This window comes from Topomyia yanbarensis, chromosome 2, assembly GCF_030247195.1.
Source record: "Topomyia yanbarensis strain Yona2022 chromosome 2, ASM3024719v1, whole genome shotgun sequence".
NCBI classification, from domain to species: domain Eukaryota; kingdom Metazoa; phylum Arthropoda; class Insecta; order Diptera; family Culicidae; genus Topomyia; species Topomyia yanbarensis.
Genome location: NC_080671.1, coordinates 306,139,762 through 306,155,194, shown reverse-complemented (window position 1 = coordinate 306,155,194; position 15,433 = coordinate 306,139,762). Strand labels below are relative to the sequence as shown.

Genomic DNA, 15,433 nt, shown 5'->3' with positions numbered 1-15,433 from the left:
GTTTAAACCATAGATATACTCACTAGCACTGTAGAAATAGATTAATTATCTAGTATTAAGTAATTAACCGCGTAGCCGACAAACTCAAACGAGAGAAAAATATAATATAGAGTGTGCAGGCCGAGCTGGTGACGACTATAGGTTCAATTTCGCTGTGTCACCTAGTTGACATTTAACTTCATCCAACAGGGCAGTAGAGCTCTCGCTAGTGGGGGCGCGATGTGCTTGACGCGTCGCTGTAACAGGGTGTTTCGTCGTCACATTCCCCCACCCGTGAACCTTGGTGATCGTCTGACGGCTCCGTTTGATCATTACCAGGTTTACTACTCTTCGCGACGTCCAAAACAGCCAACTGAATCGCTGATCTCCGCATAACGCCTGCTGTAGTTTGTACTATTGCTTGACGAACTTTTCCGTCTCTCCCTTGGATAACCTGAACGACGCGTCCACGAATCCACTGGTTCTTCGCCGCTCCGCCTACTGCCAATACCAAGTCGCCAACCTGAAGATCTTTTGTGTTTTCGAACCACTTGCACCTTCGAGTAATTACCGGGAGATATTCCTTGATCCATCTCTTCCAAAATTCGTTGGTAATGAACTGTGCTAGCTTCCAGCTGCTCCTAAGTGTCGCGGCACTACCACTCACGAACTCGGATGGTATATTTTTGGTACCAGTAGAGCTTCCCAGTATAAAATGGTTAGGTGTGAGCGCTTCTTGGTCTGCCGATTCTAGCGGGATATATGTGAGTGGACGACAGTTCACCATTGCTTCGGCTTCGTAGATAATTGTCTCTAAAGTTTCATCGTCTGGCTTACGGGGCGCATCCGAGATCGATCCTATCGCTGTTTTGACCGATCGAACGAGGCGCTCCCAAGCTCCTCCCATATGTGGTGTAGCGGGTGGAATGAACTTCCAACGGGTTTGTGCACTAGTGAATGTTGAAGCTAACGCATTATTCCGTGCCGTGATTTCGTTTTGTAGCTCTCTGCTGGCTCCTTGGAAGCACGTAGCATTATCGGTATGGAACTCCGCCGGTGGTCCCCGACGAGCAACGAAGCGCCTGACTGCCATGATACACGACTCTGTGGATAAGCTATGAACCACCTCCATGTGGACTGCCCTTACTGTTAGGCAGGTGAACAGAGCGATCCACCGTTTTACCTGGCTTCTCCCGACCCGCACGAATACCGGACCGAAGTAGTCCAATCCGACGAAAGTGAATGGTCTTACAAATGGCGTAACGCGGCATGGGGGAAGTGGAGCCATGGCTGGCACTTTCGGTAGTGCTTTCGTTATCCGGCATTGAGCACAGTTCTTAATTACCATTTGTATGAGAACTCGTAGTCTGGGTATTTCGAACCGTTGGCGCATCTCATTGACAACAGTTTCGCGATTGGCATGGCGGAAGCGGCGATGATACCAGTCTGTAATAAGGAACGTAGTTAGGTGTTGCTTGGGGAGAATTGTTGGGTACTTAGCTTCGAACGGTGCAAACGCGGCAGCACCGCTGCGACTGCGCATTCTGAGGATCCCTCGTCTATCAAGAAATGGCCAAGCTTTATAGATAGTGCTATTTTTTGGCACAATCGCGTGTTCAGTTTCGGGATCACCTTGGGTTCGCTTTAGCAAAGCGATTTCCTTAGGATATGTCTCCATTTGCGCTAATTTCCATAACGCCTCTTCCGCAGCAGCAAGTTCGTCGCATTGGAGGATACCCAACTGCATCTGCAAACCGTGTGTTTTGTGTTTCAAATTGCTTATGAACCGGAGCACAAATGCCATTGACCGTTGAAGTCGTACCCATTGGCTGTAACGAGCGACATCTATCAACGGTGTTGGGTTGCTATGGAGGTGAACATGACGTAATTCCTCTTCTGTCGTCGAGACTTGCTTTGTTTTAGGCCACATTCCTTCCGGCTCGTGTAGGAAACATTGGCCTCTAAACCAGGCTCCGTCTGTTGGAAGGTTTGGGCCGCTTTTCCACTTGGTTGCTTCATCGGCGGCATTCAGTTTAGAAGGCAGCCATCTCCACTCTTTCTGGTCAGTTGACGACAGTATTTCACTGACTCGGAAGGCAACGAACTTGTTGTATCTGCGGTGGTCGGACGTGATCCATGCCAGAACGGTTGTTGAATCGGTCCACAAATATCTTTGATGGATATCAAAGGTGTGATAGTTCTGAATGGATTCCAGATAGCGAACCCCAAGAACCGCCGCTTTCAATTCAAGTTTAGGAATTGTAAGCATCTTCAGGGGGGCCACTTTAGATTTGGCACCGATCAACGATACTTCAATTCCCGTCTCAGAGGCCAAGCGAAAGTAGGCCACGCAGGAATACGCTGCCTCACTAGCGTCGACAAATACGTGAATCTGAAGGTTGTTCTTGTATGGAGAACGAAAGTAGCAGCGGGGAATGCGAATTGTGTTTAGCTGCGGAAAGAGATCCGTCCACTGTTTCCAGCGCTGATAAAGGTCGATGTTAATCCGATCATCCCATTCGGATCCGGATGCCCATATGTCTTGCATCAGTATTTTCCCGTGCACAAGAAAGAAGCATATAAAACCCAACGGGTCGAACAAGCTCATTAGTACTTTTAGTACTTCACGTTTGGTGGGAATATAATTCTCGGCTAGGATTGGTTGAAGGTCATTACGAAGCGCAAACGAGTAAGTGAATACGTCGTCCTTTGGTATCCAGCGCATCCCGAGAACTGATTCTGCATTCTCTTCTTTGTCCAGCAGCAAGCATTTTGAATCTTTGGCTGGGATTTCGCCAATACCCTTTAGGACGTCTATTGAATTGGACAGAAAGTTCCGCAACTCAAATCCGCCTTTTAGGTGCACTGCTTTAACGTCGTTGACTACTTCTATTGCTTCCTGTATGGTTGGGAAACTATCCAGGTAATCGTCAACATAGTGTTTCTTCTGTATGGCAGTCGAGGCACGAGGATACTGTTCGGCAAACTCCTCTGCGTTGATGTTTTTTACGTATTGGGCGGACGCGGGAGAGCACGTCGACCCAAATGTAGCTACGTCCATTACGTAGATCTCTGGCCGATCGGTGGGATTTTCGCGCCAGAGGAACCGCTGTGACTGACAATCCTGTTCTCGTATTTTTATCTGGTGGAACATCTCCTTGATGTCTCCACAAACGGCTATCGGATACTGGCGAAACTGACTTAGAACAGTGGGCAGGGGCGTCAACAAGTCCGGTCCTTTGAGGAGCTGTGAATTAAACGACACGCCGTCGGTCTTTGCTGCAGCATCCCAGATTAGCCTGATTTTACTTGGCTTTTTGGGATTAATAACTACTCCCAGCGGTAAATACCACACCCTCTTGGAATCCGCAGTCGACAACTCGAACTTGTTTGCCTTATGAGCGTATTTTTTTTCTTTGTATTCCGCTATCAGCTTACTAACACGCTGTTTCAGCAGGGGTTCCTTTTGCAGCTTCCGCTCTAATGACTGCAGACGGCGCATGGCCATCGGATAGTTATTCGGAAAGTTCAGGTCGTCAGTTTTCCACAAAAGTCCGGTCTCAAATCCGGATGCAGTTCGCCGTGTAGTTTCTTTTAACAGCCGTCTGGCACGTTGATCCTCCTCCGATTCTAAGATTTTACCAGGGCAGAGTACTCCCATGTTTTCTAAAGTGAAATAGTCTCGCAGTTGCTCGTTGAGCACAAAGTCAGAATCTGCAGCTTCGGCGGTATGAAAGTTGACAAACGTATTTGTTTTGCTTGGTACACATCCATATATACCCCATCCGAGCCTACACTTTGCTGCAATGGGTTCTCCAGACTGACCTTGTCGTACTTTAAGCGGAACACCCAAACGTAGGTTATCTAAACCGATAAGAAGTTTTGGTTGGACAAGTTCATAATCTTTCACCGGCAGTCCCCGAAGGTGAGGAAACATCTGCGATAGTTCGTGATACTTCAATGTTTGGGAAGGGAGAACGAGACTACTGACGGTGCGGGCATTAAGTAACTTGTATCTAGTGGCGCAGGAATCGCCTGAAATGTTTAACTGAACTTTTTGCGATAGCGATTCTTCACGTGTAACATTGCCTGTCCACCGCAATGTCAGTGGTTCTGGTATTCCAGCTAAACCTAGTTCTTCTGCGACAGCTTTCTCCAACAGTGTCAACGACGATCCTTCATCTATGAAGGCAAAGATCGGTCTGGATCGTTTTCCTCCGTACAGGACTACGGGTATTATGCGAAAAAAAGGAAACATATCTGTCATAGAGGTAGGGAAGGTGGCGGAAACGTTAACTGAATGAGCAGTAGAGCACATCTGGTGGAGAAGGGAGTTATGCTTAAGACGACATCCCTCTATATCGCAACCTTGCCATGATTTGCAGGGCCATTTTCCGTGATTGTTGAGGCAGGTTCGACATAGACTTTTCTGTTGAACCAATTTCGAACGTTCCTCTACAGTCATCGCTTTGAACGTATTGCATTCAGCTACCCGATGACCTTCGCGATCACACACTGCGCATGGCCGACCAGTCTTGCGATTCACAGGAGACGAATTGGCGATGGGAGGAAGTGCCAAGTCAGATAGGTGAGTCTGGATATGGGCTCTCGTTCTCTGCCTCTCGTCTGCACCGGTGTATGGCAAATCAAACGTTACCTCACTAGCAGCCGTGACTAATCTAGACATAAAGCTGCCGAAAGTTCGCAAAGTAGGTGTAGCATCGCGGTTCTTGTACATGGCCCACTCCAATCTCAACGTACCCGGTAATTTCTCCGCCAGTTCTTGCATCAATACTGGGTTTGAAAGGTGATTTTCTTGTTGTGCAGCCACAAGATGGTCCACGAGATTTTGAACGGCTAACCCAAACTCCATTATAGTTTCCAATCGATCGTATCTCGGGGCTGGAACATTTTTTATTTTCCCTATTAGCGATCGAATAAGAAGTTCAGGCCTGCCGTAGAGCGTTCGAAGCGTCTGGATCACATGTGTAACTCCTGAGGGCAGCAATAAGCGACTTCGTACTGATTCTAAAGCGCGACCCTTTAGGCTCCGTTGTAGACGTATTAGGTTTTCTGCATCGGAAAAGCCGCAGGTAGCAGTCGATTGTTCGAAGCTGCTAATGAATATGGGCCAGTCTTCAGGGTTACCGCTGAAGGGAGGGAGTTCCTTCCCCAAAACATGTCGAGCAGCTATTTGTTGCGTACCCAACATCGCAGGATGTCTTCCCGGTCTCGCATTGACCTGCGGCGATAATTGTGCTTGAGGGAATACCACCTGTTGAGCCCCATCAAGGGAAACGTTGTCGTAGTTTGAGGTCGGAGACGGAGGAATCGGGCGATCTCTGATGTGATCCTGTCCAGTCGCCCCGTCGGACGGAGGAATCGGGTGATCTCTGATATGATCCTGTCCAGTCGCTTCGTCCTTTACGCTTCCTGATGGGTCACTGGGAATCTCACATGATTTCGAATCGATTTTCCTACTGTCTCCTGATTCATTCCCAGTTGATCGTCCACCTTGTCTTCCTAGCCACGCGGATACCTTTTCCTTCGACCCAATTAATGATCCGGCTGTCGATCCGCCCTTGCTACTCGCTTCTGCTGCAATTTGCTGGAGGAGCTTCCGTTTTTGTTCTAGCGACTCTTGACGAATCAGTTGCTGCTTCGCTTGAAAAGTTTTGTCTTCCTCTAGTTTCAACTCTCGTAGTCGACGTTCCTCCTCCATTAGCATTTTCTTTTCGGCAATCTGGCGCTGCTTTTCTGCCATCTCCCGATTCCTGAGAGCTTCGTACTCCCTAGCTGCTTGTTCCTTTATAAATTGCTCCTCCTCTAGGATTTTCATATTTGCCTCTAAAAGAGCTGCACGAGTACTAGACGATGTGCTTCCTGGAGGTGGTGCAATCGTTTTTTTTACTCCGTTTAGATCCCACGCTTTTGGCTGACGTCTTCGAACTTTTACCGTCAGGTTTAGGTGGTTTAGGAATCAGTAGTGATTCCTGTCGTAGCGGTTCCCCCACCATGCACTCCTGGCACAAATAGGCGCGAGCTTTTATTGTTTCGTCCACTCCGGCACAAGTGAAATGCTCCCACATGTTGCAATTGTCGCATGCGACCATATTAGCATCTGCCGAATCGGGCCGGTTACATCGCCGGCAATGGAAACCGCTGAGGTTGTGAAGTCCTTCCATCTTCCGACCCACGTGCAAAATTCTTGAAGAATGTGAGGTTAGGCTTCTCCAAGTCTCGATAGCAAGAACACGGGGATATGTGTTTCGATGCTTCAAGCTAAAAACATGTTTTATTAATTTATGCATAGTAGGCGTGTTTACATTTCAACTTACAATTTTGGTGAAAACCCCGTATCGATGGACAGGATCGTTTCAAATTAGAAATCTTGCTGTGTTCAAGGTCTATTAGAGTAAGTTCACTATTAGAGTTAGGTTAGGTTTAAGTTCATCTTTTAGCTTTATGCTTTAAGTTAAATACTCACTGCAAGTAGTATCTAGGATTTTATCTAGAGTTTAGTCCACGAATTCCTTTGGACTGTGATTTCTATTCAGTTTACCTATCTTTTAGGATTAGGCTGGTTCCTAGGTTTAAGTTTAAATTAAGTAGATATAATTAGCACTAAGTTTACCTAGATTATAAGTTTAAACCATAGATATACTCACTAGCACTGTAGAAATAGATTAATTATCTAGTATTAAGTAATTAACCGCGTAGCCGACAAACTCAAACGAGAGAAAAATATAATATAGAGTGTGCAGGCCGAGCTGGTGACGACTATAGGTTCAATTTCGCTGTGTCACCTAGTTGACATTTAACTTCATCCAACAGGGCAGTAGAGCTCTCGCTAGTGGGGGCGCGATGTGCTTGACGCGTCGCTGTAACAGGGTGTTTCGTCGTCACACATACATCGGCATTGATTAATTTGGGCCAAAGCGTGTCGTAGTTGGCATACGTTTTGAAAAAAGATGTGGTGTGTTGATTATACTTGTCTCACTATTCGAGTAGTACACCACGAAGTTGCGCGCAGCCTTACAACAGATTCATGCATCCTTTCCATCAAAAATTTCATCGCAGAAAGAGGTTCCCTTCTGAAGCTATTGAGCGATCACGAAACTAATTTTGTTGGTGCAAACCGTGAACTAAATCAAGGCTACAAAATATTTCTCTGAATATATTAAAGCTGATCAATATCATAAACCCAAAACTATAAACATATACCTATAAATTACACTATTATATAACTATATTCCTTCGGCAGGAATTTTTAACGCCACACACAGATGTGAAATAAAGCGTTAAGAGAATCGGAACCCGTCGTCTTTTCGGTTGCATTCGCAACAGATACAACATACCAAAACCTCAAAAACTATATTCAATCTTTATCATCAAACGTATTTTTTCCGCTAATCCAAAATAGTTTAATATGCATCCTGCGCAAAATAGTTTTAATTTGAATGCGTTTAAGAATTTTTTAAATGTTTATGTCTGAGTGTAAATATGACACTCACTTTACACGTCTAGCTCATAACTGAAATTAAAACATAGTTATCAAAAGTAAGATAAAACAATCTTAGGAATTCATGCCTGTAACATCAAAGGGAGGTGATTAAAAAAGTTCTTAAAAATCTGGATATGTTATCACATTTTGATATAGAAATCTGTGTTAACAAATGATCTTGAATATTCATCATAGTTTTAACTAAGGTACGAAAATTCGTTAAAGACCTCTACTGCCTATAATCGCAAGTCAGTCCGATGTACATAGGGAATTCCATAGAACATGGGACTGACTTGCGATTATGGGCAGTCCATCGGATGCATATTTTTGCAAATTACAGATTCATTCAGAATATCACAGCGATATTTTGCGCTTAGGTATATATTTCATTAAGAATTTGATGAAATACCAATAGGAAAAGGATTTATTGCGATTATGTGTGCCTTCCATCGTTCTTATTATTCATAAATCATGCTGTTGTTTAGTTGTTTTGATCTATTCTAGAGTAAATTTTCACAAGGGTTGGCTATACAAATCCAAAACTATTTTAATTTGAATTATAATTCCCGAACTCAAGAATTCCGAATATGTTTACTTTTACATAAACAACACAAACAACGATTCACCAATCGTGCTCGTGCAACAGTTCAACATATAGTTCAAGGAGTATACAATTCTTTGAATGATCTTAATACTTCTACCTAAACAATTTCACGGAACTCAGACTATTATTTATGAATTCATGCACTATTTTTGTGCTCTTTTGAATAAGTTCACAAATTCAAAAATTATTACTAATCATGTGCGATTAAACGTCATGCCACTCTGTTCTCTGATCTTGAAATTTTTACGTGGACTGTTGTTTGCAGCTGCTAGCAATCAGTCATAGACATCATCATTTGATATAAGAAAACTCCATTTAACTTTTTCCGGTTGTCACGGTAAAGATGGACACGTCTATCGATACCAGGACACATGCTAGTGAACTCGGGTGATTCGTAGTTATGCTGCCTAAGCTCGACCCTCATTAACAGAAGACAAAGATTAAGCCCGTACGATATTAAGCCTGTTCTAATGACCCTGCCACTTCTAGTTTTCCGATTTGTTTACTTCACATCCTTGCTCTCACTTGAGTACTATGGCTCTAATTTTCATAACTTTCCCTACCCAGCAATCTCTAGCTAATTGAATGTCGTTAAAACTCCATTTAACTTTTTCAAAAGGGACAATAAGAATTGCAAACAAATTTTTGTTTTGTTGATGTCTCCTAATGTTCTTTGGTTTCAACGCAAAATATATTTGAAATTACTTCTACGAAGGGTAAAGATGTGGACTAACGTACATTTTGAATGATTTTTTTCTGCAATCGAATAATGCACAAAACAAGTTTGTATACAAAAATCTCTTAGGCCTTTTGAAGAATCCCCAATAGCACACTTTGTTGGTATGCAGTATTTTTATCTAGATGTGGAACAAAGAATTTTGTTGTGAATACCTAAATTACTATCTACTGTACGACCAAAAAGCGCACGTTGCGGTGTGATATAGACCAAGTTTACTTTTCAATATGTTCTCATGAAGTAGTATAGTATTCGATTAAACACTTGTTCAGGATGTTTGACAAGCAGTTATATTTACAACCCAAAAGTTGCTGAATAGAACATGTTCACACGGCAATGACAGAAAGTTTACTGCAAAAACAAATTGTACAAGATTTCATAGAAACATGTTCTAAGTTTATTTTCAAATGATTGTCGAATAAAAAAAAGTTTGATCCAACAACGAATCCATATTGCATGTATATACTCAAGAAAATATATTTCATATTATGCAAACAGTATGGTTTGAGTAGAGGGAAAACACTAAACGAAGTGTATATTTACCATAAAACATAGTAATTTACTTCCAATATTTTAACGCGCCTCTCAAAAAAGCTGATTTTTATAAAAAAAGTAAAATTTTATTCTATAATTCTAATTTAAAAACGCATCTGTGAATGCACCAAAATGTAAAAAACGTGATTACATTACTATTAACACACAGCGAAAATTAATGCGAAAATACAATGTTCTTCTGAATTGAAAATAATCATAAATGCTTTGATAGCCTTTCCTCAAAATTTTAGACATGGCCGGGGAGGTTTTTGTGCAAATGACACTTGTTGTGTATGTATCACTATAGAACATCGTAGGAACTTGACGCACTATTTTGTTTACTACATAATATTCAGATAATTATCAGTGAATAAATTGATATCAATTAGGGTTGTGGTACCGGTAATACCGGTACCGAAAATCTCGGGAATACCGACCCATTTTTGGTACCGTAATACCGGTATTGAACAAAAGCCAGTACCGGTATTTTCGGTACTATACATTTTTTATGACAAATATGTTTACTCTGCATGGAGATCTGTTTCAAAATATCGGTCTGCAAGATAACGTTTAATTATATTAATTTGCCTTCTAGATAAATCGTTGAGATAACACCTTTGTGTGGGAATGAGGTAGGGCCATCATCATAAATATTCTAGAAGTTAAAGTTTTATTAGCGACATTCTAAGGCCATTACAAATCTTTTTTAAAAATTATGTCCAAGTACAATTTTTTTTTCTGAAGGCCCCCCCCCCCTTCAAACAAAAAATAAATATTTATTTTAATAAACACAATTTTTTTTTTCTTTTTGCATTTTCTTTCGATTGTTCTGTGGACGTTTCCGCAGGGTGATTTCGCATAGCGGGGTTGAGCTATTTGTTTTACTAGAAAAATTCAAGCAAACATTACTGAATCAATCAAAAGTTCACATAGGAAAGGGATGCTAAAGTTTTCGTTTTAAATAATTTTCCGAACAGTGCAATTTCTAAATTCCCAATAAAAGCTTGAAAGTTCTCTATGAACTTAATGTAAACATTTAAGAGTACATTAAGGTTACTTTTAGTTGCTTGAATAGTTTTCGTTCCGTTGTGGCGGCACAAGGACCGACTGTACACACAAGGCATGAAAATCGGTCAAAGGTTTTTCATATAAGGAAGACTGTGCAATGACTCTGAAACTCGACTTTTTAAGCTAGACCCGGAGTGTCGAGTCTCATATACCACTAGATTCAGTTCGTCGATATCTGAAAATGTCTGTATGTTTTATAGTATGGTTAAATAGCTTCAAAACTGCATTGGCCCTAGGTGGGACTCACTTTTGTGCCTAACCACTACTAACAGTCCTCACTTTTCTTCCTTCCTTTTGTTCCACGAGACTGCATAGAAGCGTTATATCGTGGGGAGGCTGATTCAGTCTTAAGACATACATTAGAGCGGTTTAGCTCCGAACACATATCCGGCTAATCGCAGTGGTGAACTTCCGTTAGCCATTTGGCACCCGTTTCTGTGAACCATTTAGTTCCTGTTTTCGCGAGCCATCTCAATTCCTCGTCGGAAGTTCTCCCGATACCGATGCCTGTTGCGCGAGTCATTTAGCTCCCAGTTTTGTCGCAATCTCCTCGTATAGTCCATAAATCCTACTCAAAGGGCCAACCAGTACTTGGCGAGGACGGTTCGGCGATACCGGATGGAGCGTAGCTTCTGGTTCGCTGCTTCCGGTTCGTTGAAAACTCGACGACCCACCGCTGGTGCTTCACTCGACCTACTCGATCTTGTCCCTGGCGGTGAAACTAGTCTGCTCATATGCTTCGGTTCAGCGATTTCCGCTGGTTCGTGGTGCCCAGTACACTGGCGCCTCAAGCAAAGCTGTGGTTGCTCTCACAGCCTTCCCCTTAACATAATCGTCGTGACTTTAAAAGTTTAAGTCGATGATATATTTTCCGACTGCGCTGTCTTTCGGCTGCTAGTCATCACCAACTCTGTTTTATGATGGGCAATCGTCTCCGTGTCGAGTGTCTCCTCTTCTAGCGATTGTCCGATTACTTGGAACACCACATCATCCGTGAAGCCGAAAATCGTTATATCTCTGGGAAGGTTCAGTTTCAATACTCCATCGTACACTGCGATCCACAGCGTCGAGTCGAGGAACGTCAGTTGTAGTTGTGATTCCTCCTTGTCTGTCTCGTAGATCAGTGTTTGGTACTGAAAGTAGCTCTATAATATCCTGCAGAGTTACTCATGCTGTACAGCGAATGGGCGATTGCTTCCCAGCTAGTACTATTGAAGCATTCTTCACACCTAAGGGAACCACCACGCAAAAAAGATATCCTTATCTCTGCTGTCTCCACAGCTCCCACAACCGTTTGGATGGATTTCACTGTAGACCTGCCTATAAGGAAGCCGAATTACATGAGATGCCGTTCTCACGGTCCGCGTACTTCGTTAGCTTGTTCAGGATTACTCCTTCTCTCTAACATTACCAAGGGATATATTGACTACGCTGAAAGATTTCCATGTTGTCCCGGCATCGGAAGCAACATCAGCATTTGTCGCTTCCAATTATCGGATCGTTTTGAACATATCCGGGCTCTTATGTATCGCTTCACTTTTATGGCTTTCGTCATCTCGATAATCTGTTTGTTGGTAAATCGATCTTCATCTTTGTGATCATCCTCCTCACTGTACAGCGTAAATAGATTCATGTTGTGGGGGAAAACCTTTCGATGGTGACCTCCATCTTTTCCGAGCACCTTTCAGGTGGTGCAACTGAGCCTTTTATCTTTGTTATGCCAACTTTTTAGGTCTCTCCTAAGGAAATTCGCGTTGGCTTTGTGGCAAGGCTTTCTTGTACAGCTTGACTGCTTTGTTGAGAGCGGTTCTTGCAACTCGCTTCCCTCGAGCTTTCTGACTTCTTTTTTAATTTTAAATATATTTGACACGGCACAATGCGTGAGCACAACTGAGCCGTGGAGCGCACCTTGAGGGTCATTTGGTCCGTCTTCTCTCGCGTTTTCGTTTACGTCCATGTCATCATCGGTACTGCATTCATCTTGCTCATCGTCGGATGTTCTTATTTGTTGTTTGTGCTTACGAGTCGCTATTGTAAATCCTTCTTCATCGGTATTAGATTCCTTATTGGTGGTGTTGGTTGTTGGTTTGGAAACATTTGCTGTAATCGTTGTTACTTCGATGTTGGTAATGGCAGTTGGTTTAGTGGTACTGGGGCCGATCGTTGTTGGGTGTTTGTGAATTTCCGGTCTGCAGTCTTTGGTTTACCAACTGGTTGTGGTTTAACATACGATGGTTGTATACCGGCTTTGATCGTATCAGGTGGAATTTCTTTAGCAGTCTCTGCGCAAGGTTTCCCGTCGTGTAGCGGATGATCACAATATTGACAGGTAGGAATCTGTCCTGGGTGCGTGACTAGTGTTCGTTGAGAATATTCAACACCATGAGGTGATTTGCATGTGAAAGTCAAGTAAGAGGGAATAGGTTTTGTCGGACGCATTCTCACCACACGAACTCCGTTGCGGAGTCTTGGGAAGTAGTTCCTCCAACTATCTTCCTTAACACTATTCACCTCTCCGTATTTTGACAGGATTTGTTTGATAGCGAAGGAACTAGTACGTGGTGCCAGGTCATGTATCTTTATTTCAATGCTGTCAACATCTATATACGTTGGGATACTGTATAAAATATTATTACATTCGATGATGTGTTTCATGTTGTTCTGGGAGACGAATGATTCTGATTGACTAATATTTTTAACACATTCAGTACCGCATGACGTAAATGGTGGAATTGCACCGCATAAGCTACGTTGAACTTCAAGTTCACCTTCAACATTTGCTCCCCTTCATGAATTGATGGTATTACCGGATATTTCGTGTAGTCAACAGCAACACAGTTTGCCCGCATCGTGATATACTTTTGCTTGGCATTATCACTCATTGTTTGTTCACGTATCACACACAAGGCAGAAGGAATCAATTTTTGCCAAGCGTCGCGCGGATAAATTTGATTACTTGCCCTGCTATTGCAGCGGAACGATTTCTAGCTTCTGAACTGAGCGAGATGAGAAACCGAAATGATCTCCGACTTCTTCTCCAAGCTCGGAGGCAACTTATACGTAGATCGATAATCGTCGTATTGCACCCGGCGACCGTTTCTCAGTTTCCCATCCCTTGGTATGGTCGCATTACACGCCTTTGTTAGTAGTGCCGTGAACTCGTTCGCATTTAGGTTGAAGAGGATACCCTCAAGTTCTTCGACGGACACGTTCCTGTGAAAAATCGCTGTTTTCCATCTTCACTCGTTTATATATCTCCTACATATTCATATTCATGTGTAGTTCATAGTCCTGTTATCAATGCTGTACCAAATCGCTTGGTGGTCACTGTGGATATATCCTCGCACATTTTTCAGTCCATATTTCCGGTTACTCCAAGGCTACAAAAATTGACATCGATGATGGATTCCCGGTTCTTCCTGCGGTAAGTGCCGATGATACCATTATTTGTAAGATCTATATTTAGTTTTGCTAGAGCATTCTTGATCGCTGATGGCCAGACAAAGTTCTTTCGATTCCAGCGTCTATCTCGAAAATTTCGCATGTTTCTGGTTCTTGGAATATTTCAGAATTAATGTCTTTTCGAGTTCTTGGAAAACGGCTTATTCGATTTTCACAAGCTTAGCCTTAAATGGAAGGTTTAGTAGCAGATTTTGATCTGATCAAGTTCATAAGAATCGCACATATGGCTGCGGATATACGGTATGAATACTACGATCCCATATGAAATTTTTAAATGTCAAAAACCTTTCGGTAAAGCTCAAGTATATTGAATATTGAACCACATATAATTCTCCAGGAGTTTGATTTGGATTCAGATTGTTTCCTTATCGAAATTATTTTCGAATGCAACGATCGATTATGTCTCTATCGACTGTTGCGTTTAAAATGGAATCGATTCAGAAGTCGGTCTGTATTAGCCATTCCATGAGATCCCGAGCAAAGTCCAACATCAAAATTACAGCAAATAGACAACATATTTTGATATCAAGCATCAAATTGAAATCTTATTTTGATATCAGTTTAAACTTTTTCAGATATAACATCATATTTTGATCTCATTTTGATGTGCTTACATTTTTAGAAAAAAAAAATTGTTTCTATTTCATCAAATTGATTACTTATTTTGTTATCAATGAAATATTTCACCATCTCAATGAGTTTTCAATTTGCTTTCACTGATAGCATGAATAGTTTTCTGTTTGATGTCATAGTGCAATTTTTCTGCTTTCGATTTTGATCTTTTAACCATTAAAACGACCAAAATGATAACAACCTGAGCAATCATTCCCTACTACATCACAACATCAAGTTTAGTTCTCAATTTGTTATCAGACTCTGCTCGGGATGTTTGTTTGATAATACACAGATGGGTCCTTCCTTCCGCGACCAGCAAACGTTTCATTTGGTGTTGGACTGGATCGATGATCTCATTTAAACTTCACATTTACCCGAGAATGGTCAAAATAAAAATTATCATGGGATGGTAATTTCTAAAACTACCATAATAGTTTTCAGTTACGAAAAGCAAAACTCTATAGAAGCTATTGTTGTTCTATAAAACGTGACAATTTTTTGAATTCTGGTTAATTTAAAAAAATTATTTGCCCCCTGATTTTTTTCAGCGATTTTGAAGGGGGGAGGGGTGACATAATTTTTAAAAAATATTTGTAATGGCCTAATTGGTTTCCATTATTCACTGAGTGGCGCGTAATAAGATTATGGTCTAAGTCATGTCTGTATTTCGTTTGCTCTTAAACCTTTATCTATAAAAGAACGAACAGCGATTTAGTAGCTTTAGTAACAGTTTTAAACTTGGTGAACTGCTTCAAATGGGGCGATTTGTAATTATTGGTTATCGGAAAATTTAGCAAAACTCCATAGTTTACAGGAAAGCAAGGAGCCTTGATATGCATTAGAGAATAGTAGGCAAACGACATAAAGGTACAAACCAATTTTCAGAAAAGCAAGAGAGGAAATGCGATTGACCTACTCGGATTTACTGCCA

General features: G+C 42.0%; 1 protein-coding gene across 1 annotated transcript; it reads right to left on the bottom strand.

Moving 5' to 3' along the window:
• Positions 1–205: 205 nt before the first annotated feature.
• On the bottom strand, positions 206–6,164 carry LOC131680519 (uncharacterized). The gene is made up of 2 exons (XM_058961231.1): positions 5,936–6,164; positions 206–5,862 (listed from the first exon to the last, which is right to left on the bottom strand). Exons 1-2 carry the CDS (start codon positions 6,162–6,164, stop codon positions 206–208), a joined length of 5,886 nt encoding a protein of 1,961 aa, XP_058817214.1.
• Positions 6,165–15,433: the final 9,269 nt, after the last annotated feature.